Source organism: Balaenoptera musculus, chromosome 10 (assembly GCF_009873245.2).
Source record: "Balaenoptera musculus isolate JJ_BM4_2016_0621 chromosome 10, mBalMus1.pri.v3, whole genome shotgun sequence".
Classification (NCBI taxonomy): Eukaryota; Metazoa; Chordata; class Mammalia; order Artiodactyla; family Balaenopteridae; genus Balaenoptera; species Balaenoptera musculus.
The window spans coordinates 66,457,384-66,484,350 of NC_045794.1; the positions used below are offsets into that span (position 1 = coordinate 66,457,384).

Below are 26,967 nucleotides of genomic sequence, written 5' to 3' on the forward strand. Positions count from 1 at the left end.
AATTGACCTTGATATGGCAATTGCCATTTTAATGTAATAACAGTCTCTTTGAAATCAAGGAATGAAAGCTTGCTTTCATTTTATATTTGTTTGCATTTCACAAATTGTATATTTCATAGCAGCAAGCCATTTCAATAAACTCTTTGGTATCCTCACGAGATTAACCAGGGCAGATGGTTGTCTGTTAATAATTCAACAATTATCTTTGAAGATACGTACTACATTCTGCCTTCTCAGGCAATACATTAGTTAGAAGAAGTAGAGGATTTAAGATTCTGAGTTGTGTTGTAGTAGCATGGTCACTGGACTGGAAATATGAATATCCATGTTACTTATCTTGCTCTGCCTTCATCTACCTGTATGACCCTGGACAAATGAATTCACCCTCTTTGGGAATTCTTCATCATTAAAGCTAGAGAATTGACACGTATTCTCCCAGCTCTGCACTTCTGTGAATCTTCTCCAAGTCAGTTGTTTTTTTTTTTTGTTCTAGAATAAATATATTATTTGATAACATATTTTAATTTTTTAACTCTGGAATTAATTCCAATTTCTTTTCATAGTGAATGATGCTCACCTTCCAAACGCATTTACTGAAGAAAGGTTTCATTCTAAAATAATGAACATTTTTAACATTTGAGAGGAAGCATGGAAGTTCAGACTTCCATAGCATGATTCCTGAAACTTCTACATATTAATTATTTGGCCTCAGACAAGTTACTTAACTGTTCTCAGCCTCAGTTTTCTCATCTATAAATATCACTATTAATAGTACCTTTCTTACATGGCATTAAATTGATTAATCCATTGAAATCCCTTAGGAGAGTTGCCAGGATATAATTGTACAATAAATATTAGAAATTATAAGCTACTATTATTATTCAAAACTATGAATTTTTTCTTTCCCAGAATAAAATTCTATAATATAAGCACTAACCATTCATTCCCATGCAATCCGGCCATTGTAATGCTTGAATTTTCAGGTACTCACATTTCTCCTTTCAAAGTGTGTTTGTCCTCACAACTGTGAAGCAGCCATCAGAACAGTAGAGGCTACTCCCTTTGGAGCCCATTAGTTCTCTTCTAAGCACCAGGCAAAGGAATCAGCACACAGAGATGTGTTGATCCTGCTCCTACCAACTTTGAAGAATGAGCAGCAGTTGTGGAAAATAACCCAGTGGTCTCTCCCCTCAAGGATCTGTCCTTTCAGAGTAGAACTTGTGAGTGAAATGAGAGTGGCCTTGAAGTCTTTAATCTGCAAATAATATAACACATTTCATGGTTCATTATTATCCGAACATTTATAACCCTTCACTTCTATTTTTGATGGGCTTTATCATTACTAGCTTTTAAACTGCCTATATGTCTTTGAAAACTTCAGAGTATTCAGCTTGATAGTCTCTTACTGAATGTTCTTTTCCTGAATTCATAGGAGGATGGAAGAGTTTAGATACCCCTATTTTTTTCTTTCTTTATAGAATGATTAGTGTAGAAATGAGCTCTATACTTTCCTTTATTTGTATAAAAATCAAATAAGACAATGTATGTGAAATTAGTTTGAAAGCTTCAAAGAAATATTATTATATGTATTTGTATGTATAAAATATATACAGAATATGACAGTATGTACAATATAAATTTGTGTAAAATATGAGACATTATTATCACTGTATATACATGGATCAAAACGTTAAGCCATTTTCCAGTATGAAAGTCTCATGTTTGAGAATATTGAGGATAATTCTTTGAACTACTTTCAAATTATTTTTGTATTGAACACTCTTGTTAAATCATCCCCAGTGTTTCTTCAATGTTATGTTGTCTGCTCTGTGCTGCACTGGATCTGTAACCTCCATGAAGACATCCTATGATGTATTTTTCCACACATGGATGTTCTGAATTCTTAGCCCCTCCCAGGCTTCTTTTCAACAATGTAATTGTCACTTGCATATATAGAGTTATCTTCTCTTTGCAAGAAATTTGCACTTCCACCTATATTAACCTGTTTTCTTTATTATCCCCTTTTCAAGGACAGAGATATGCTTCTTTCCAGCATAGAGTATGTTACTTCTTTAAGACTAGTAGTCACAATTGTTGCTAACTAATACACTCAATAGGCACACATCAGAGACGTTTCCCTTTTTCCTCATATAATAGAAAGTTATTTCTTTCTTTTAAATCTAGTATAATGGCAATGAGCTTTTATGTATGTACAGAATGAGAAAAATGATGACTCAGTTATTACTTTGATCCCAGCTATATAATTTCATCATCTCAATTGGAAAAGATTGTAAAGCTGATGCCAGCATCTTTTAGGTTTCTCACATGACTAATTGTTCAAAGATTTTTATTTTTGAGTGTATTTTTCTCTCTGTGTGCCTGTGTTTTATGTTAGAACAAGCAAGTGCAGCTATTGTCATAGCTCCATCAACAATATTTATTGGTGCCTATTGTGAGCTGTGCATTTTGCTAGGGTTGATAGGGAAGCAGAGTGTATCAGATACACTCCTTGCACTGAAAGCACTGACAATATAGTCAAATAATTAAGATTAATGTAAAGGACAGAAAGCAAACCAATTGAAGAGACACTACCTAAGAAATTTCTTACAGTGTATAGAAGATGTGAAAAAATTTCCAGAAACTATTACATTGAACCATTAATACTCTACAATAAATTCTTGAATCTGTTTTGATACAATTTTCTGATGATGGAACTAAATGAGGCTCAAAAAAATTAAATAAGTTGCCTTAGGTCACATAGCTTGTAAATGGCAGTGTTTAGATTCCACCTTGGCTCAAAAATCTGTCTACTAGTCCCTTAAGAGAAGTTTAGGACTACAGTAGACAGGAAAAGCTTTGTGGATGAGACAGTACAAGTAATAGCTACTGTGGATTGAGTGTTGGATGATAGGAACTCCTCTAAGAAGTTTATATGGTTTTAATTAATTCTGTCTCCAAACCCATGGGGCAAATTTTTTTGCATCCCGATCTACAGCTGTAGAAACTGAGTATCAGAGACATTGAATAACTTTACCAGTGGCACAAGAGTGATGGAGCTGGGATTTGAAACAAGGTTTTCTGGCTCCAAAGGCAGTGCTCTCTAGTCATAATCTTAAGATGAACAATTGGGAAACTTGAGTACTGCAAACTAGATGGCCAGAACCAGGGTATCAGTGATCTGAACATTAAGGCAAAGGCAGGATGTTGGAGTGTCAAGTGGATATTGTAAGACAGAGGTAAAAAAGGAAGTTGAAAATAGTTTTGATGTCTTCAGCTAGGACAATTGATTAATGGCAGTTATCAACGGAAGTACGGTAGTGTGGGAGCAACAGCTCTTGTGGAGGAGTTTTGGTAATGTAGAGTTTAAAGGGGCTGTGCAGACATTTGTATGATATGGGGAAGTCAGGTTTGAAACTCAGAAGAACTTTCAGAATTAGAGATGTAGAAGAGTTAATAGTTTAAGTCCCTAAGGTGATCAAGATATGCAGAGAGGTGAAGACTGAGAAAAGAAAGCAATATAAATTGAGAGTGAGAAATTGGAGAGGCGATGGAAGAATCAGAAAAGTGTCCTGAAGACCAGTGGAGGGGAGGTTTTCCAGAAGATGGGGGATCAGCAGGGCCAAGTGCTACAGAGAGAGGTCTGGTAGGACAAAAACTGAAGAGAGCTTTGGCAATTTGGGTATGGTTAGTCACCCTGATCAGAGCAGTTTCGTGAGAAAATTTGTGTGTTCATTTTTTTTTTTAACATGGGGAAATAGGACCATGTTGAAGGTTGTACTGGTAAATTATTGGATGCACGGAGGAGTCAGGCTTTGTACAGCCTCAGGTTGAATAGCAGTATACATACGGAATAGCCACACTTTACTTTCTGGGCAGAAATCTGTTAGGGTAATAATGCAAGAAGCCATCTAATTTCTCTGCTTACAGCAAAGTCTCACTACTCACTATGAGTAAAGAAAACCTGAATTTGTTCCTCTAGTACAGGATAGCAGAGTGATTGCTCATCAGCGTGGAGGAATTCAGAGGTGAAAGCAGTCCTGCTAGAAGCCTTGAACTACCAGCTATCCTAGTGATAAATGCTCTCTGACTGCTGAGAACGATAAATATGTCAGAGTCCCTAATTAGCTCAGCACTGGGTCTGCAGAATTACCAATTCCATTGCTCTGCTTCATTTACTTGCCATTAATACTTTTGGGGGTAAGCATCTTTTTAGTATTTTTATGACCAAGGTGGAAGCAGTGGTTTATTCATTGGGGGTAGGATCACCACAAGGCCCAGTATGGTCAACTCTAGAGATGGGAGAAGGCAGGGGAAGAACCAAAACAAAAGCAATAGATCTATTTTTGATTTTTTCAACTCTACTGAGATATAATTGACAAGTAAAATTGTAGGATATTTGATATATGTGCACATTATGAAAGGATTCCTCCCATCAACTTAATTAAAACATCCATCACCTCCCATATTAATTTTCTTTTCTGTTGAGAATGTTTAAGTTCTACTCTCTTAGCAAATTTCAATTATATAATACAGTGTTATCAACTGTAGTTACTATGTTATACATTAGATTCTCAGACCTTATTCATCTTACAGGTGAAAGTTTGTACAAAAGGGATAGATCTAGATGGAGTTACAGATAAACATACACATCCTTAATATAGTCATGGAGAAATCTTACTTTTTCAGGCTGGAAGCTAGAGCATGTCCTTCTTAACTGAAGAAAGGCAAGGACTCAAGCCTGAGGAATTGCATCCCTGTGGTATCTACCACAGGAGATAGTGAAGAGGGATTGTCAAAATAACAAGTTTATAGAAAGCATTAATTTGAACCAGGTGAAATTGCTGATATTTGACTGGTTTTGACTTACACAAATGGCAAATTCTTATTATCAAAATAATAGGAGGGAAAAGAAGACAGGTTGGTTGGGGACCTCAGGTAGACCACTAAGTTTGGTTTTTGAGACTATTTGTAGCCCTTTGATAAAAGTGGATTAAAAGGGTAGGACTAGGGAAACTTATTTACCCTGTGGAGAAGAAAATGAACAGATGTTATGATATCTACCTGTTCATCTGCCCTCTCGCTTCATGCAAGCTGTTTCTCAGAGCAAAACAAAATCTTTGAAGAGATTTTGCCTAGAAACCTAGGGATATATGTAGAAACATTTTGGTTATGAAAGGGATTTCAGAATCTGATAAAAGCAGTTGACTTCCTAGGAACATGAACATATACACATTAAAAAAAATCAGAATATTTATGAACCCCCCTGAAATTCAGGTCAGAAACCCTTCATTTAAAAGATAAAGATATATTGATTTCAAGCAGTGATACAACCAAAGTAAAATCCCAAACTAAAACTTAATTTTCAAAGGTCTCTTGAAAGCACAGAAAGAGCAGCTGGGCTGGGGTTAATCATTCCACCTTTGGAGATAAGGCATTTGTACTCAGCATGCTAAGTCTTACGAATCATATATATATATCTCTCTCCAGTCTGGAGTCTGGTTTATAGATCAAGGCATAAAGAATTTGGAGCAATGAGGCATTTCTCTCCAATTATTTTCTAGTAGATGGCCTCCTATTATCAGATTTCAGTTATCAGTATATTCTTCTACCAATACTTTGATTGGCTCATTTATTAATAACATATGGAAAAAAGCAGCAAGGTTTAGTGTTAAATTCTAGGCTCATCCAGTAGGGTAACCAGGCAGGTGGATATTGGAAAATAACCTAGCCTTGGGTAATGCTTAATGTCTAAGGACTAGGCATTGGTTCTTAATCCTGGCTGTGTATTATAATTATTTTGTGAACACATAAAACATAACACTGTCCAGCCCCTTCTCAGATTAGATCATAATCTCAGGGAGTGGGGACCATCTCAGATTAGATTAGGCAGATTAGATCATTATCTCAGGGAGTGGGGACCAGGCACTGGTACCTTTTAAAAGCATTCCAAGAAGTTCTAATGTACATTTAGGGTTGACAATCACTGGTTTAGAGTAAAATTAGATGGTGGTGTGGATACGATGAAGGAAAGCAAGATAAAAGCATATTCTCACAGGTGAGGCCCATGGAATGATGGGAAATCTCTGGTAAATAATGAGTTAGTCGATATAAATTTTTAGTTATTAAATTGTATTTATAGGTAAGTTTTTACTAGAAACTAACACAGTATTGTGAGGCAATTATACTCCAATAAAGATCTACTTTAAAAAAAAACCAAACTCCTTATAAAAGCTCTTGACCACTGGTTGTCAGTAGCGGGGAGTTGGCCTTTGGATAGGAGTCTGCCCTTCCTCCTCCCCCATGGTTGCCAGCATCCAAAATAAAGCAAACTTTCCTTTTCACCAAAAAAAAACAAAAAACTCACAAAAAAACAAAAAACAAAACAAACAAACAAAAAGGAGTCTGCTACAGTAACATAGACTCTTAGGGCTGAGGGTCTTAAGGCATAGGGCAATTATCCCATCTGGCTTTAAAGCAGCAGTAATGTTTTCAAAATTGGCACAAGATAATGTGAGTTATCAAGAGAGGAACTTCAGGAAAGAAAAAGCCCATCTTTAAAAAAGGTTATGCATGCACTTGGTGCGTATTTCAAAACTCACAAAAGGGTAAAGAGTGCAAATCTCACTGCCCTCTGTTCCCAGCTGTCCAGTTTCTCTCACTTGGAAGCAATCAATCTCTTGTTTACAATAGTTCATTCATGTATAAGCAGTGTCTTTTCTTTTTGTATACAAACAGCATTGTACAAATGGTATGTACACTATTCTACATTTTGCTTTTTTCACTAAATAATATACCCTGGAAAATTGCTTATGTTTTAACAAGTCTCAGGTTTAGATGTTGCATGTCCAAACTTGCATCCCTTGATACCAGGCATGTAGTAGGAACTCAACAAATGCTATTGTCAATTTCATCACCCTTCCTAGATAAATAAGCTGACACTGCTGCACCTGTATGCTGAAATGAAATTCAGAACTAGTCCCTAAGGGATTTTTGCTGTCTTCTCCTTAGAACTATAGTAAAAACATGCCTTGCATGACATTCTCAGAAGTAGTGTTCAAAAAGAGACCAAATGTATTTCAAATCCTGCCACAAAAAGAGGCAAAAACTGTAGTTGACTCAAAAATTTTATGTCAAAGTCTGAGAAATCACAAGTACCATTGACCCCCCAAGCCTTGAATAAACTGAAATCATAGGATTAATAATAAAGCCAATTTTTTTTTTACTCAAAAATTTAATTCTAATGTTTAAGTATACCTTTGTTTTAAGTTGTATTTCACTACTTTTCTGTGTTGAAAACTTAACCTCACTGGAAATTGTGTGAGAAGTCTAGGCATTACCTGGTTTTCTAACTCTGAACTTACATCTGTGGTCCATTAATGTTAACACATTGAAGCAGTAAGTGGTAGACAATTTTAAGTGAAGGTTAATTTTAAGATATTTGGTATCTGAAGAGAACTGTCATGTTTGCTGTGCTTTGTACCTTTGCTAACCACAATATAAATATAAGCAGTTGATATTTTATAAATCTCTGATGTTAAAAAGTCATGATTTATAACAGCTGAAAGCTCATAATCTCTGCTTTGCCATTTAGGGATTGCTTTCTGCCTTTGTTTTCTGGGCAGCAATGAACACTGTAGACTTTAGTTTAGAGGCAGGGAATCAAAGCAACTGGTAATGACATCGATTGAGTTTTAAAGAGATTTTAAGTTAGCTGCATTACTGCTTTGGGTGTATATGTTGTTTGTTAAAAATCCCTATAATCTTAGAATCTTCTTATTTTAAAATTGAATAGGTTTGGGGCTATTGCCCCTTACTGAATATGCAAGTTCTGGAGTCAGTGTCATTTTTTCCAAGCAGCTCAGCATACTTAGTGTGTTACTGGTTACTTTTAAAAAGCATTATAAAGGAGTCATATTGCTTACGTGTGCATGCATGTCTGTGTGTGCACATGAGCCTTTGATGTGCAGGAGGGCAGGAGAGAAGAGTGTTGGATCAAATCAATAAGGCATGGAGTCATCTGCATTTAGAGTTCATAATGAAAGAGGCTTACTGGCGTTGCTTCAGTTTTCTGAAGCTGCTAGTGGTGATAGATGCTGAGAACATATGGGTCCTACGTTTATCACTGTAGTCTCTCCCTTTATGAGACACAAAATAGCTTATAGCACCTGCTATGTAATTTTTAATAATACTACTACACGCACCGCCCCCGCCCCCCCAATTACTAGAGTGTAAGTTCCCTTAGAGCAGGACCTTACCTGGCTTGTTCAAATAATTATTCCCAGAATTTAGAAAAGTGTCTAGACCATAGTAGATGACCAATAAGTATTTATTAAATTAATGAATATATTAGCACTGTTTAATGTATTATGACTGTTTGTATGCAAACAATGGTTTCTGATGAAAGATCTTATTCTGTGCTGTATTATATTTGCTGAGATGTTTATATCATTCAGATCCTAATGTTTGTGTTAATCAGCAGGCTGTTTTGGGGAACAATAATTTCTTTGCTGTATCATAACTTACATTTTAATCAAGATTTGAGATCAAATAGAAGTTTTAAGAAAATAAAAAATAAAATATATAAATATTAATGTAATTCCAAAATAAGGAAATATCACTCATTGCTTCAAATGATCTTCTGAGGAATGGACAATAAAAGACAAAACAATTGAACTTTTCTTAATTCAACTGACTTACAAAAAACATTGTGAGCTTTTATGCATCACTTCCATTAGTATCCTAATTGTAATGACATGTTATTTTGATTTTTTATGCTCAATAAATGTAATATTGCTGGAAATTGGGTGCAGGGTCAGAATTGCAACAGTAACAATTTTATATTATCTATAAAAAGTATAGTGCAGTTATTAACTACTATTTCTAATTAACTATTGTTTCATTATCATTAGATACAATTAATTTGAAGGCACTGTAAAATACATCAAACTGTGTCCTCCATGTAGGTAGTCATTATGGTATAGCATTTTCATTATGACACTAATAGCATTCTTTAGTGAGTATATTATCATTGTCCCATGACGCTGGCACTGCAGTGGATTTCAACTCTAATTGGCTATAAAATATCATTCTTCAGTAGAGGTCAAACCATCTTAAAATATTACCTCAGTGCTTTTAGCTTATCGGAATCATATTGGAAAAGTGATTTATTCTTATTTAGCAGGCAAGAAAATGGCAGCATTGACAGGGCAAGTCAATTGCATAAGGTCAGTTGACAAATCATTTTTACATGGGTGAGGTCAAGTTTCCAAAGTCACAATCTACTGCACAAGGTGATCAGTGCCTAAGACAGATTTGAAGAAATAAAAGTCAAATGTTTACCTCCCTTGGTTAGAAATAGTACAGTTAGTGCTGATATGCTCAAGGCTTCAAAATTTGTGAGTTAAATTATATACATGAGTTGCCAGACTGTATCTGGCAGCTTTTTATACTATGTCAACGTGTTGACCTGTATGGGATAGTAATGAAATAAATTGAAATCAGATGTTTTGGAATAGTTGTGATAATAAAAATGAATTTCTAGTTGCAACAGATATCTTCTTTGGTATTAAAAGAGCACGAGAAGAAGCAACAGAATATAACAAAGAGGTAGTAAAAAAAAAGGAAAATATAACTACATTAAAGAATATTAAGGGTAACTATTAAAAAAATAAATGTAAAAACTAAATAGTGCTCTAGCAAAGATCCAGTTAGAAGTGGATAGTGAATCAAAATTATTAAACGGCTATGGTTGGCCTCATATTGTCATCCACTCCTTTATTATTCTCTATTTGGGGAGACCTCTGAGTTGACTTCTAGTAAGTTTTTTCTTTCCTTCCTTCCTCCCTCTCCTCTCCTCTCCTCCCCTCCCCTCCCCCTCCTCTCCTCTCCCCTCCCCTCCCCTCCCCTCTCCTCTCCTCTCCTCTCCCCTCCCCTCCCCCCCCCTCTCCTCTCCTCTCCCCTCCCCTCCCCTCCCCTCTCCTCTCCTCTCCTTTCCTTTTCTTACCATAGTTCAGTGTTTCCCAAGTGTGTTTTCCAGAATACAAGGTCCATGGGATGCTCAGATGGGGGATATGGACAAAGTTTAGGAAATATTACATAGAGTCACTCATCTCTTAGAATTTCCTGATGTACTTTAACACTTTTTAGTCTCAAGAAATGGTCCAAAATAGGAAACCTGTTTACCCCAACCCCTTCCAAAAGGATTTGACTGTGAAATATATTTTATATATATATTAACATTCCAGTCACCTGACTTTAGAAACAAAGGAAGAAGTACCAGTGATGAGAATGTATTGAGGAATGAGGGGATATGGTTGGGCCAACATAGATTTTATGGGGCACTTTGAATTTTTGCAGAATTACTGATTTATTTATGCCATGCTCATTTTCCACTTTGCAGGAACATCAGTTAAAAAATGCTTTGTGTCATTTTGAACTGTATAGTCTATAAAAATTGTTAAATTTTTATGAATGGATTATCCTTTGAACATGCATAATGTCATTTTGAGGCTGTGGAAAACCTACATATTTTGAGATATCTTATTGGATTTTTAAAAAAATTCTTAGAAATTGCTTTTCTTGGAGTGAGACATTTAATTGAAAAGGTCATTGCTCAGAAATCACTGTGATTCCAGATTTTTCTGTCTTCTCATCTATTTTGAGAATTGCTATTGTCACTTTTAATAGCGATCATGAAAAAAAGTTTAATGTTAGAAATTCTTAGCAACCACATTTCTCATATAATCTGCCAGACAAAACAATGTATTTAATTGCTTGGAAAATACAAGACTGTTTTATGTTATTAATTTGAATGTGATATATATATATTTCCAGTCCTTTATCTTTCAAAACTTATGAAAGGAAAAGTGCAATTTGAAAAGCTTTTAGGATGCAGTATTGGAGCAAATGGGCTCTCTGATGCCTGGGCATTTGGTTTGTTTTATTTATGATGGAACATGGGAATATTTAAAAACTAAGATAAATAGTTTTAATGTTGAAAACCCCATTTTGTTAATATTGCTGTGTTAAATGTGTAAGTATTGAACAGTCAATGAAATATGAGACATTTTACCCAGTGACATTTTAAATGAATCTCCTTGTAGGGGAAGCCTGTGGGAACACCAGATGCTGGCGCTTATTTTCGTGTGCTGGCGGAGCATGGAGTAGCTGCCTTGTTTACAGCGCCAACTGCAATTAGAGCAATCCGTCAACAGGACCCTGGGGCAGCCTTGGGGAAGCAGTACTCTCTGACAAGGTGAACTTGGGATGCACAGGGCAAATTACATTAAAAACTGCAATCAGAATGAATAACTGAACATTATATATTTTTTCTATCACTGCAGTACCACTATGGAAAGAGCCAAAGGTTCTGAATGTTAAGAATGACTGTTCTAAACAAATCTTTGAAATAGTTGGAAATTTAACTATACTGTGAATATTTTTTAATACCATATCCTGTTTATTTCTGTTCAAATTTTATCAAAATAGTTCTCTTTTTTAAACTACTCAGCTTATATATTTTCCTTAAAGTAAAATTCTAAGTGTAACTTACAGTGAGTATGTGTGCGTATATATATATATATATATATATATACACACATACATGTATGTGTATGCATATATATACACACACATATATATATATAACATCTGTCTTTTGAAAACAGACTAATAGTCTAAATAGAGGGAAATATTATTTGATTTCACTTATAGAGATAAAACGTGGAAACTATAGTCCAAATTACCTATGTTGAAAGAGTGAAGGAAACTATTTTTCTATTGTTTTGTAATAATGTGCTCTGAATAGTTTAGGTATTTTTGTGCTGGTTTATTGCCATTCATTTTAGTTTAATGATATGTATATTCAAAGATAATTATAGCAATTTGTGTCTTCAAGGCAGTTTCCAACATCAAATCTTATTGAACCTTTTTGAAATAGGTCACTGCTATCATGAACTAAATGGATTTTGTAGTTTCTTCAAGTCAAAAGTGGGTTTGAATTAAGTCAGTTTGAATTTTTTTAATTAAATGCCAGATGTTATGAATTTTATGCTGCTATGGCCCAAGAAGGGTTTAAAACAGGTATCATACAGCAATTGCAGATATAAGCAAGAAGATTTCAATTTGGGCAGGGTCAGTGGTTTTGTTTGTTTCTTTTTCCTCTTTTTTTTTTTGTTTTATGAAAAAATGGATCCGGATTTACGTAAAATGTTCATAAAATGAGCATACAATGTGTTCATAAAATGAATCTTCTATTATATTTCTATTCACTCTCTCTTTGTTCCTTTATTCACTACATTTCAACTTAGTTGTCTCCATTTCAGTCAAAAGAATAGAAACATAGATTTTGGTAAAAACATCTGAGGCTATGTATAGTCTCCACGTCTTAAGACAATTCCAGGGGTTTTGAAGAAACAGTGACTGTTGTTCTTGCAGTGTCTCTTTTCTGACAAATGCATTCTGATTACAGGGCATGTAGATATGTGACCAGCAAGCTAAGGTCTCTTGTTTGCTGCATCATCTTTTCCCGTTTATACATGGGTTTTAGATGATATCCTTTACTGTAAAGGCAAGAACCATTTCTAATTTGCCTGAAATATAAAGCATCAAACAATACCGAATGAATACCTATTAAAACATCACTCTTTCAAACTAATAGGTATAGACATGGAGTACGAGATTTTAGGGTAAGAGAAATTGCAATAAGTTCCCCCAATCATGCCCCTTTGTCTTTAGGCATCTAAGTTATTCATGATGATGTGAACCTATGTTTTTAATAGATATTTAGAAGTGCAGACTCTATAAACAGCCTCAATTATTCAAATGACTACTATTAATAAATGCAAACACTTGCTGATCACCTACTATGTGCTAGGCATAAGCAGTTAAAGTTTGTTATCTCATTTGGTTATAACAATAAGTAGGAATTGTGATTACTCTCATTTTACAGATGGGTGAAATTAGGGCCAGAGAGTTTAAGTAACTCTTTAGAAAGAAACTAACTCAGGCGATCTGACTAGAGCCCACACTCCTAACTAAATTCCATGGACATACTTTTCCTATGAAAGGTAAATTAGGAAACTAACTTGACCCAGGGATTCTTGTCATTCATGGCATAAGTGCAGCTTCTCCTTTTCATATATTTGTAGTCTATACAAATAATACCTTCACTGATCTACTTTGATAGATTCTCACTTGTGGACTAAAGAGAATGTTAGAAGGGACCTCCAAAATCCAACTATCTCACTAGGCAACCAAAGTCCAAGAAAAGTTGTTTGGGTTGGAGACAAGAGAGAACCCAAGTTAGAGAACCCAAGTCTTCTCATACAGCTATACTTTTAAGTTTATATTTACGTTCAAGACATTTCATACTAACTTACTGAATGGACATTCGCTTGATATTGTAATTGCAGGCTCGTGATTGATTTGCAGTTTGCTTATCTCTCCTTCTATAGAACATTTTAAGTGATGACGTTTTCTTTTTAAAATGTTACATAGTTCATTAAAGATTGTTTTAAAATAAATTTAAAGGTGTTCCCCCCAATTTAAGAGGGTACTCTGAAATAGGTAACTAACCAGAACTGTAAGTTCATTTTATCAGACAACTAGAGTTTGGAAAAATAGATGAGAAATCATCTAGTGTAATGATTTCATTTCACAGTAGAGAAAACTTTGGTACAAAGAGGTGAAATAACATTCCCAGGATTACAAAGCTACTCTGGGGCAAAGCTGGGACTAGGCAGTATGGTATGGTAATTTAGATTCTGATTCTGGAGTTAGACTCCCTGGGTTCAAACCTACCATTTACTGGCTGTGTGACCTTGAGAAAGTTATGTAGCCTCTCTGTTCTTTTCTTTCTTTCTTTCTTTCTTTCTTTTTTTGTGGACTATAAGAGCAGTAATAGTACAAGAATATAATGAAAATAAAAGGTACATAATCCATGCAAAGCACTTGGAACTGTTCATAACATAGACTGCCTTAGCTGTTATTATCATCTTCTGCTTTCTAATTCACTGCTCTTCTTTGTCACATCATAGTGATTTATTTTCCCATGATCTTCTAGTTCAACTTTAGTAAAGTTAGAAAAAATTCTGTGCTTGGATTTCCACTCAAGATAACACAGTACCTTGTACTTTGATGCAGCCTTTCTTTTCCCATTACACAGCAATGAGAGATAATATGAAAAACAAGAAGCAGAGCATCAGAGCTGAGCTGAAAAATAAACTTTTCTGTGGACTGGAAATGGATTAGATTTGCAAAGCGTTAAGGGTGGCTGACGCCAGAGGCTTGCTAGGTGTACAAGCATACATTGGCAGAGTAAAGGGACTCAGTATTACCCTGCTTAGGTCATGGAGTCAGAGCTTGCTCAGTGATTGAAGATGGGCTGGAGTGTTCCTCCCCACTCAGGAAAGGAGGCTGATAATAATGACTCTCAGTTGTTTTCTGGGACTATGACGTATAGCAGGCTTTGGTCTAGGGATCTGACTGAGACAAAGCAACCAGAGACTGAACCAAACTGCCCATCTGTCATCCTAGAATAGGATCTATGATATCCTGAGTATTACTGTGGATTAATAATTCTGAATCATCATTATGGCATTGGACCTCTAGAGGATAGTTATATCACTCACAAACCTATTGAACAGAGAAGGTGAGCATAGGAGAGAGAGAGAAGGAGATAGAAACAAAAACAAAGAACTTCTATTTCGAAAAGAGTGTGGGAAATAAAATTCCAAACACACGAAGAACTCTAATGCTAATAAAATCAACCGAACATGGATTCGTTCCAATTGAGATAATTTTTGTAATATAGCCAAATCAAACTTGAAAATAAGTATGTTAAGGATAATCAGAGTCATAAACTAATAACTCTTATGTAAAATGTTTAAACTTGGGTATGAAAAAATTAAAAAGTACAATGGATAGTGTAAACTAAATAAATGAAACAAATATATGGGCACAAGGAAAGACTGTTAAAAATTACAGGATATTATTGAGGAAACTACCCAGCATGTAAAACAGAGAGACAAAGTAAAAAATCTGAAAGAACAGTTAAAGAGACTTGGAGGGAAGAATAGGAAACTACAAATGTATCTAGTAAGAATTTCAGAAGAAAATGGAAGAATTGTTAAAAAAAATGACAGTTGAAGAGCCAATAATTGAATATGTTACTGAATTGAAGAAAGATGTGGATCCTAGTTGGAAAGTGCCATCAAAGTACTAAGAAGGTTAAATATAAGTAAATTCTCATTGGACAGGTCATTTGAAAATTGCAAAACATGAACTGAGGCTATAGATAAAATCCAAAGAACTGCCAGAGGAATCAACAGAGCACCAAAGAGGAAAATCCAAACTGATGCCAATAGATGCTAGATGACAATAGTGAAAGATCTGCAAAGTTCTGAGGGAGAATTGTTAAACAAAAAATTTTTATTGAAGACTGAGGGCAAAATAGAAAAATGTGCATATGGACAAAGCTAAGAGAACTTAAAACCCAGAGACTTTCTTGACAGGAAAAATGCACACAGGGGAATGGTATGGGATATGAAAAAGCAGCAGCAAAAACTGATGAAATATGTTGTTGAATTTATATAGTTGTTACTATACTAATTATAATTGGATATTATGTTTAAACAGAAGCCAAAATAAATGCAATAAATAACTGTAACACAATGGTGGAGAGTTTTTTCAAAAGGTAATTTGAATTTTCTAGTGGGGAGTAATAGAAGAAAACAGAATGAAGGAAAGATGGAGATAACCACAGGGACACTGATGGAAAAAAATAATGATGTTCTGTTGTGTGAACTAGAGTTGATGAGGCATCACTGAAATAAACTATTTTTATTTAACTTCTGTTGGCACAAGTGAAGAGTAATATTCTCTTGTTTGGTGGTTTATGGACCTGGAAAGAAATATTCATTTTAGTTTTCTTCTGCCCCTACTTTATTACCTCAGAATTCTTCACCATAATCTATCTTTGGCTTTTTATCCATTACTATGCAGCTTCCTGTGTATTTTGGAATAAAATTAATTTAACAACATTACCATTTTTCTGTTTCCCTTTTTGCTTAATTTTCAACTTAATTTGAGTCTTGAATTATACTCAATTTTATATAGAATTGAGGAAAGAGGTATAGGTCTCATTCCCATTAATCTCTCTCCCCCTTTTTTCTACTCTGGGTATTGTATATTGTCATTTTGTTTATCCTTTTAGTATTATTCATCTGGAAGTAGATTCATCTTCCCATGTGTTACCATTATCAGAGCATCTCCCATATATTGAATTAGTATATAACAATCTAGGGAAGCATTATCCAATAAAACTGATGTCTCCAATATAGTAGGTACCAGCCACATGTCACTAATGAACTCTTGACAAAAGGTTAATACTATGAAGAAATTGATATTTTTAAATTTTTTTCAATTTTAACTAATTTAAATTTTAAATAGCCAGAGGTGGCTAGAAGCTACCATATTGTACAGTGCAGAGACAGGACATATATAATTAATATGGGTAAATTTACTCTCCAGAGAGTCCAAATTACTGTGAAAAATGGCTAATTTTCACTTTAAAAAAATTTTTTTTATTGTGGTAAAAGTCACATAATATAAAGCATACTATTTAAACCGTATTTAACTGTACAGTTCAGTGACACTAAGTACATTCACATTGTTGTGCAACTCTCACCATCATCCATCTCCCAAATATTTCACCTCCTAAACTGAAACTCTGTCCGCATTAAACACTAACTCCCCATTCACTTTTATGAAATGAATTTATAAACAAAAATATATTTTTGAATTTTTTAATATGGGGCATTTATCTGTTTGTAATATTAATAAAATAATGGCAAGGTCATTAATGAGAAATTTCACTGTTGAAAAATGTTTCAGTTCCCTTTTTGCAAGCCTAAAGGGCTAAATGTTTTTTTAAAAATAAGAATACAACTCTTGCTCTTAGGCATGAGTTTATCTTTAAATTATCTTATAATTTATCTTTCAATTATAGATTTATACTAAGAGTTTTTAAGTAATCATTTGGTTATAAAAATATAAAATTACATATCATGGTTTTGTTTATTGTGAGGAATTAGGAGTTAAATAATATTGGATTAAATATTTATTAAAAGATTTTAAATTGTCAGTCATGTCTTATTCCTGAATTTTATCTTTGTTTATAATGTGTTTATACTCATTAATATTATACAATTTGAAGTCTGTAATTGAGAAAAATAATAACTTTGGGGCAGTTTTAGGAACTTTAATACAAAAGTAGAGTGATAGTTTCTAGTGTATTTAGGGAAAGGGGATCATCTATACTATTTGATGTTTTTCTAAATTACCAGTGAGCCCCAAAATTTTCCTCTGCTTTTGGTAAATAGTAAAGTGATTTTAATGGAAATGGGGGGATTTTTTTCTGACTTGCAGAGAAGGCAGACACCACTTTTACTATTCTTTATTGAATATCATACCTTTCTATATTTTGGGACTAGTAAATTCTGTTATACATGTGCTATTTCAAAGAAAGAAGGTGGAAAAGGTACAATATGCTCCAGAAAATGATTACACCTTCAATGAAATACAAAGAATAGCTCCTCTGTTGGTTAGTAAGAAAACCATGCTTGAAACCCCTTGTAGTCATAAACGGCAAAAATACAACAAAAATCCCAATATGTACATATAGGTGTGTGTGTTCTTTCTGTTCCTCAAATTTCCTGTGATATTATACAACAGCAATATGATATTTTAAAGTTAATCTATTGATAAAGTGTGAAGCATGTATCAATGATCAGTCGTTAAAGGTGTCTGTTTAGTACAGTTTGAGGCAGCACAAAAGCAAGGAATAGTGGACATTTTCATTCAGTCTTTTTTGCTTCTACAATTTGTCATGGATAGCAGTGTTTTCCTCCTAATCATGTTTTCTTTAATTTTACTTTTATTTAAGGTCAGGTATTTGAAAGTTTGGGTTTTTGGTTTGTTTGTTTTTTTTTTCAATTTTGGTTTGTTTATGTGTTGGTTTTTCTTCTTCCAGTGACATACAACGTATTCCTAAAAGGCTTTTCAAGGAAACAGGAATTGTGAGTAGTAATAAGTCCCGTTGCTCAGACCTCCTAGATAATCCCCCGTCTCCACCTCCACTTTTTTTCCCCGGGGGTCCCCGGGGGCTGCCTGGGTTCAAGTCTCACCATCTCTGTGATGGCAGCAGCCTCCCAAAGCCAGGGCCCCTGGGCTCCTGTCCTGACCTTCCTTTTGTCCTCCCCACTCCTGCCAGTGGCATCTTCCTAAAGCAAAAATCTCACTGTGCCACTCTCCTGCTTAAAATCTTTAATTGGCTTTAATTAGCTTCTCACCACCTTCATGGAGAAATCCAAATTCCTTAGAAAACTCTATAAGCTCCTTCATGACAAGGCCCAGGCCTGCGTCTCCAAATGGCATCACTTGTTCCTCGTTTACCCTAGAAATGCATAATATTCTTAATCACAGAAGTTTAAGAAAAATCAGGAAGCTAATAGTTTGAATAAGATACAATTAAAATATGTTCATATTTTTCAGTCATAAGATTATCAACAATATGGCGTTTATATTTTTATTTTGTCTTGTTTTTACGTAGCATCTAAAATCATAGATGTATCAACATCATTTTAAACTTTAAAACTTCACACTAGTTTTTGTTATACTTTAACTTACTTATAATAGCTTAATGTGTTACTGTTTATTTCATCCTGCTGTAACATTTCTGTCTGATGAGGTCATAATTGATAATCCAAATTTTAATTTCAAGCAAGTTATAAATGAATACATATTTGATTACATTGTAGCTTGAATTGCAAATATATATGTAGTTTGCTTAAAGTTTAAGTACCTAAAAATCCCAGGTATTTTGATTGATAATCAAAGTCATAAAGATGAATGATCCTAAGGAGCTCACAGTACACTGTGAGAAATAGGCAAGAAGCAAACAATTACAGAATGAGATATATGTTTGTAGCAGAGGCAGGAAATGCATGTTGTTGGAGCACAGAGTGAGAATATTTGAATCTTCATCAGGTCTTCATGAAATGATGTAAGTTAAGGGAAGGGTAAAAAATCTTCTGTGGCTATACTATATTGTTCAGGATGGGTAGGCAGGTTTTTATTTGATTAGTTAATTTTTTTATTTTTTTGGTTTTTATTTTGATGATAATGAATTAACTCTTATACACACATTCTTTGTTTTTTGTTTTGTTTTGTTTTTAACATCTTTATTGGAGTATAATTGCTTTACATTGTTGTGTTAGTTGCTGCTGTATAACAAAGTGAATCAGCTATACATATACATATATCCCCATATCCCCTCACTTTTTCGTCTCCCTCCCACCCTCCCTATCCCACCCCTCTAGGTGGACACAAAGCACAGAGCTGATCTCCCTGTGCTATGCGGCTGCTTCCCACTAGCTATCTGTTTTACATTTGATAGTGTATATATGTCCATGCCACTCTCTCACTTCGTCTCAGCTTACCCTTCCCCCTCCCCATGTCATCAGGTCCATTCTCTATGCCTGCGTCTTTATTCCTGTCCTGCCCCTAGGTTCTTCAGACCTTATTTTTTTTTAGATTCCATATGTATGTGTTAGCATATGGTATTTGTTTTTCTCTTTCTGACTTACTTCACTCTGTATGACAGACTCTTTGACAGACGACAGGCCATGGGGGCATTGAGAATAGAAGAAAAAAATAGTCATTCTCTCAATGAACTACCAATAGTGTCAACTCAATTCTATTTTTCCTATTTCATCCTTTCTACACTGTGGCATGATGTTCCCTGCAAAGGATTCTTCATCTCTCAGTAATCATATATTCCTTTTGATAGGAGGCTTTTTAACCTGGAAGGCCACAATGGCATTTCTTTTCAAATCACTTATCTTCCTAAATATGTCCTTGGAATAGGGGAAATATGTGTTGAAATCATAATAATCTTTACCAAAGTAACTCATGAGAAGGAGCAAATACATCATATTTATGAGCATATTTGTTGCCTTAGCTGATACTCTAGAGTATTTTCGTGTATAGACTTAAGTAGAATACAGCAATCAAATTTGGAGCTAAAATTAGCAGAGATAATGTCAAGGAGGAAAAAGGTTTTTCATTTTTGATTATTAGGTGAATATGACAGATATATTACAAAGATCAACTCAGTTGCTCTTCTCAGAACTGAGAAGCTGTAGCTGTGAATTCTGCTTTTGAAGCATCTCTCTCCAGTGCTGTGCTATGCATTTAGTTATATCGCGTCCAAACAAATAATGCCTCTAACCATTCTACAACCATTCTACAGTGTTTTCCTCTGACAGAATTAATGTGATTAGATTCTACAATGTTTAAAAGAAGGTAGATGAAATTATTTCAGTTTATTTTCAAGGAATAATTTGAATTCACTCTCTCTCTCTAATATTCAGGTTCAAAACATTATTTGTGGCTGGAGAACGATGTGACGTGGAGACCCTGGAATGGTCCAAAAAGGTCTTCAGAGTACCTGTCCTAGACCATTGGTGGCAAACTGGTGAGCATTTTCCAAACATGTACATAAATATTGCAGACATGCTCAGAGGCACTGCAAGGATAGGAGGAAATTCTGAATTATGACCATCAGGCACAAACTCAGAAATCGGGTGGCTTTGGTGTCGATAGAAATAAGCAGTTCTTTGATTATCTTTTTGTTAAAAAGTCTTCTTAAATGACATTGATGCTACCATTCTCTTGGTCCCTGGGTATAAAGCCCTGAAGACCACTTTTGCTTCTCATCCTCTTTGCCTCATATATCCAGTGAGTCACTAAATCTCAGATTTCCCTTTGGATTCATCCCATCTTCAGTACTCCCATTGCCTCTGAGCTGCAGCAGCCACACTGTCATCTGATTTAAATTATCCTCATCACTCATCTCTGTGCTCCCTGCTTTCCTATAACCCTGCACACTGCTGCAGGAGTACTTTTTTAAAGCACCGTTTCTTTTACAGGATTTCCTGTGGTTCTCTGGCTCTTTTCTTATGATCAATAAAATCAAATCTCTTCTGCCTAGCACTCAACAGACAAATGTATTTTTCACCAAAACGCTTATCATTATATATGTAATTTATTTATTTACTTATTTATTCTCTATTTTCCTCCCACTAATTGATCCTTGGGAAACACCTTGTCATATTAAGTGGATAGAATAAAACTTTGGTACAGATAAAAAAAGACTTCCTGCTGCTTCTTTTGAGGAATGATTGTGTACATATGTGAAAGTAAGTAGTTTACCTGGAATCTGTTTTCCTTGTCACCGAATGTAGTGATTTTGTTGGCTCTTCCATTTGGCCCACTGAAAGTAGCTATGAGTTATCAGAGCCTTTACAGCCATCCTATGTATATATTTCAGTTCAGTCCTACTCAGTTCAACTAATTAGATCAACAATTGTATGTTAGTATTTTCAGAATTTCCATCTTCTGAGCATTTTGGGCAGGGCATCAAATTTGGATTAAAAAATTAATAAAATTTCTAGCAAAAATTAGGTCTGATTTTAAAAATTCTAGCAAAAATTAGGTCTGATTTTAAGATCTAGAAGATCAAGTGAGAGACTAAAACTGAAGTTCAGTGTTTAATATTTTAGAACTCTTTGATTCTGATAAATTATACTTTTATATTTTCTTGGATATTGCTCTTTTGGAAAATGTGTTTTCTATATTCATTATAATATGAAATATAACATGAATGATCAGAGCAGAATACATGTTCTTTAAATAAGATGCAAATCAGAAAGAAAGTTTCTATTCTCTGTAATTTGATTTGCTAAGGGAGAAATTTCTTATCTAAATTCAGATTTGTAACTATTTGGGAAATAAAAAAAGGTAAGATTCAATTTGGAGAAAGAGCAGTGCTATGTGTAAAATACATAAAAAACAAGTGAAGAATTATTGCCTTGCAAGGAAGAGTGTTTATAGACTTGATGAATCCCCTATTCATCCAGAAAGTTCTAACAGTTATTTTTCTGGACATAAAGAGGAAAATATTTTATCAGCTTTAAGATGGTTTTCCAAGGTGGTTTTCCTTTCCTGGTCAACATAAAACTTGTTTCCAATACACAGTGACCTTACACAAATGCTTGCAGAAGAGTTCTGTTCCCCACCCCTGGCTCCCTTAAAGTGACTATGCTAAAGCTTGTTGAAGGCAACCAACACATTAATAAATAAAATTATGATTCCTTTACTTTTTCTTACTGATATCGTTGCACATAATAGCCTGTGCAGATGTATGTAGTTAGTGCATCCAGCTTTACAAAAAAGCTCACTTAAGCCTGAGAAACAAGCATAAGAGGTCTCTGGTGGGTACTGAGTTCCACTTGAATTTGCAACTTTTCTTTGACGTGTTGTTCAGAAGGAATTAGTAGACACATTATGTCAATGTGCTTTGAATGGCTGCTCATTACTGTTTAAAACAGAGTGGATTTCTACTAATAATGACGGATTCTTTCCATCCCCCAAATTTAATTTTACAGCATTTGATATTTTGTCCAACTGAAGTACACAAATACATACATAGGGATAGGTATGTAGGTAGGTAGCTAGCTAGCTAGCTAGGTTAGTGGTTTTGTCCTTTATAAAAGAAATTTATCCTACGTGGTGCAGGTGTCTGCTACTAACAGAAAATTTAGTTAGAATCTTTATTCATTTGCATAGAAGAAATCAATTCAGTATTTTCAAAGTTGTATGTTGTGTTAAATAATTGCAAAGTGATACTGAAGTTTAATATTTGCAACTGTTCACCTTTCTTAAGGTGATATCAGATTAATGGGGGCAAAGACAAGTACTTTATGAGTTATTATTAACTCTTAGAAAAAAGAAAGAAAAATTTGATATTTCTAGCACATTTATGAATTTCCTAATATTTTACATATCAGATAGATGGACATGCAGTTCCCCAAGAGGTAGATCAGCAAAAACCTGATAACATTTGAAGGAAGGTTAAGCTTTGCCCAAAGGAATATTTTTCTTTATTTAAAATTTCAAGTTTTCTACAAGGTTGCTGTTACTTTTTATTGACTTAGAAATTGATATTATTTTATACAATTGCACACTTTTATGAGCCTTCCATACAATGCATAATTTATGAATTTGCTCTCTGATTACATTAATACATGTGTACAAATGAGTTGTTAAGAAACTGTGATGTGTAATTTGGAATTAGTAAGGGGTATGTTAAGTAACTAAAATGTATGAGTGAAAATTGATTAGTTCCTGTGACTTGGGCTATAAGAAGCCACTCTGCAGTCAATCCATTTATATTACAATGTTGTTTTTGTTACCCAAGTGAAATTTGTATTAGCAACAACAGATTTCTAGTAACTAACATCCTCTTTTGATCGGTTACTATCAACACTCTTTGATGTCTGATTTAAATAATACCTAAGATTCTAAATTGAGAGCTAATCTGTGGAAAATCCGAGAACAGATCAACTCCTTGTGGGGGCATTTTAATAAAGAATTGTCTCTGTTCAACACCACTGAAGCATTAACCCCTTGTTTTGGATTGTAATAATGTAAACATTTAATGCTCTCATGAAGGAAATTGGTCTTGCTAAGTTTATAGAGGAGAGTTGTATATATTTGATTCATAACTCTGGCAATAGACAAATTGTCATTTACTCAGATGCTTTATCTTCATAGTAATTTATCCATAAGATGATTGGAAGCATCTGGATTATTGACTGAATTTTTCATTTTTTTAAATAGGGGTTAAGAAATAGAGGTGCTACAATCATAATTTGAAAAGGGGAAATTAAGAGAATTGATAATTGTTCCCTTAAGATATGATAGTTTGTGTACAAAGAAATAAACAGCCAGAACTTCATTACCCTCAGTTGTACAATCACCAGATAAAACACTGTACTGTTATAGATCATTTTTAGTACTAAGATGAGCTTTTCCAGAAATCAAACAGCACAAAGAAAGAACTGTCAGTGCAGTGCATTGTGTCCTTTGCAAGAATTTTTTTTTCTGATTTAAGATGCCTATGAAGGAACTGTTTTCCTTTTGAGTGAATCACCTAGTACAAAAAATTAAACAACTAAGTACTAAAACCCAAAACATAGTAGACCTTATCCCTTTCTGAAGTTTCCTCCTTCCTTTTTCCCTTCCTTCTTTCCTTCCTGCCTTCCGGCCTTCCCTTCTCTTCCCTTTCTTTTTCCTTCCTTCTTTCTCTCTTTTCTTCCTGTTTACTATAAGATATGGCACTAGTTTAGAAATGACTGCAACAAAAAAGTTTGGCATCCCACTTTGTAATGTTATTTAATTTTATGTAGAAACACTTTATTCTTTTACTTGCTATCAGTCACTTAAATAAAGATAACCACTGCAAAGTTAGAATACTCAAGTTCCACAGTAGCTTTTATAAGGGACAACTTGGTGAAGGGTTTAGATCAAAAGAATCAATGATTCTTTCCACCTGCTAGCAGAACAAATCTGTGTGGTTTCCATCAGAAGATATAAACCTTATGTTAAAGTGTTTTAAGTGATGTCCCCCGCCCCTGTAGTGATGAAGTAATTGAAATGAGGTAATGACCACCAACTTGAGTAGCACTGGGTGATTTTGTTGTTTGTTTTGTTTCCATCACTTTACTGGAGGAGTAAAATTCTTTGTAGAATTTTTAAAACCCCTAGGAGGGATTTCAATGAGAAAATGGTAATCTCCTAATGGATTGAGACATTGGTGGCCATTGAAGTTATTGATTTTACTTTATCTGCCTTGAGCCATCTTTGCTGAGTTCTTATATCTTGAAGTAATCACAGCATTTCTCTCCCTGTTTGATTGAACTGCTGCAGTTTTAGCTGCAATTGCTAGTTCTGAAGTAACTATATTCTATATAGAGCCTAAATGCTCCTCCTTTGAGGAAGAATCTGATAATTCTGGATTTTACTAAAATGGACCCACAGGCTCCAGCAAACTTCAGTCATGCTGGTTCTTAAATCAAAATCATTGATCCTAAAGGCACACACATCCTAATACCATATTATTAAAATGTGTCAAGGCTACTTGACCTGATAATCCTTATTTTTGCACTGTTTGGTAGGATATACTTCCTGAGGATAGACAACTGGGACAAGAGTTCTAACCCACAAAAATTGGTTAAGCTGACCAAATTCAGTCCTTATCCTTAGGTGTATCTGGAGAAGATCCATTAGCCCAGGATTTTTTAAAGGCAGCAATATTTTTCATTTACAAGAATCAAAACCAAAAATGGAATAATTCATTATAGTTTAATAACAATTATCCTAACCAGAGATCTCTATGAGAAATGATACAGGCTCAAATATAGTACTGTCTCATTCCTCCTGGGTAGACTAAATGTGATTTGAGACTTGATAGGTAGAGTGTCAAAGTTTAAGCCACATTTTTTTCTGGATCGTCCTCTTCCTTGGTTACCCTTGCACTTTCACACTTTCCACTTTCAGGCATCTGAACTGATATACTTACTGAAGAGGAATTTCAATCTGTCAGTGTGTAGTTCTGAGTTTAGTCCGTGACAGGGTATTCTCTTCATCCCTGGGATTCCACATTGGGAGTTTTATGACTCTTGTTATTTCTGCCTTTCTTTAAAGCATGTTACACCTATGTGCTAGATGTGTGACTTTCTTCCATCTTCAACATACCTAGCTTGTGCCCCATGCAAAATCCTGTATGTTTTCCTGCAAAATGGCTTCCTAGGGCTACGGGATAAAAAGCTCTGTATGGCTGACAGTACAGCGAGGAAAGTATCTTCTTGGTGACTTTATCTTGATGACTCTGTCTTTAATTATTCAAAAATCTGTTCTCAGTGGTTTGGGTGCCAATAGCCACTAGCATACATTCCTTTGGTTGCAGATCTTGAAGTAAAATATTTCTATATACAATCAAATGCTGCCTTCCTAGGTTTTACTTTTCAACTGTCATTCCCTGCTTTCTGGGTTTTACTTAATATTTTCTGAGCCCATCAAATTCGGGCTGTGGTGGTAGGGTTTGGTTAAAGTAGAGGCCTGCATTTTCAAAGACGGTGGATTGAAGTAGACTTTTGAAATACACACTGTGGAACTCAGGGTTAGGCAGTGCCACTGCCCCATGAACTGGCTCGTCCAGAATATACCCTATGATGCTTTCAAATAGTAGAATGTAAAGAGTCTTTAGTAATATGAATGAATCACTATTGTCGGATGAATTTTGTTTCTCTCAACAGAATGGTCAAAAATAAACTCATCTCTTTTTTTCATTCATGGGAAAGAAATTGTAGATAGTTTGGCATGAGAAGTTGTGATTGGGAAGAGCAGTCATATAGACACAGTGTCATGTCAGCAATGTTCAGCTAGTAAGGCTGTGAAAGTATTCATCTGGTGAGAGAGGAAAAATGTCTTGATGTCATCTTTGTTGCCTGGCAACAGCATTTTTTTTTTCTCATTTGGAGCAAGTCTTCGTTAGTTTAAAGTAGGTGATTTTTACTGATAATTTGAGAAGCAGGAACTTAGAGGTAAGCTATGTGAATTTGGTTAGTGGAAGGAATAATCTTTTGTCAAATGTTAGGCTTGATGAGGCTTTCTCTTTTTGAAATGAATAACTGTTTACAAATTATTATTCCATCTGAAAATGAATATCCCAAGTCAAATAGCAGCCATTGAATCCGACATTTTCATCTTTACAGCATTTTAATGTGGGAAGAACACCAAGTTGGTGTTTTTTTTCAGATATGATTACTATACATGAAGTAGTTCAGATATGTATAATTGCTTTTTAGAATCTCTATTTATGCTCATTATTATATTAGTGATAATTTTTGACAAGAGACTAAACACTAAGAAATTGATTAATCATATAAAGTTGGTTCAGTCTTTGAAATATCATTTATTTTAATTGTCCTACCCTTGGCAAGAATCTCATTTAATACACTCTAGAAAAGTGAAAATATGTCATGTTTTTGTTGATCTTTACAA

At 34.6% G+C, this 26,967-nt stretch overlaps 1 protein-coding gene across 7 annotated transcripts in view; it reads left to right on the plus strand.

Annotated features, from left to right (window-relative positions):
* ACSS3 (acyl-CoA synthetase short chain family member 3) overlaps window positions 1-26,967 on the plus strand; it is a 142,953-nt gene that overhangs the window by 78,751 nt on the left and 37,235 nt on the right. For all 7 annotated transcript variants that reach the window (XR_005021577.1, XM_036867014.1, XM_036867019.1 and 4 more), the window contains 2 exons: window positions 11,103-11,254; window positions 20,433-20,536. Coding sequence is in view for 6 of the 7 variants with exons in the window: in XM_036867014.1 (XP_036722909.1) it covers window positions 11,103-11,254; window positions 20,433-20,536 (256 nt within the window). In the remaining variant the exon portion in view is untranslated. The remainder of the gene's footprint in view (window positions 1-11,102; window positions 11,255-20,432; window positions 20,537-26,967) is intronic.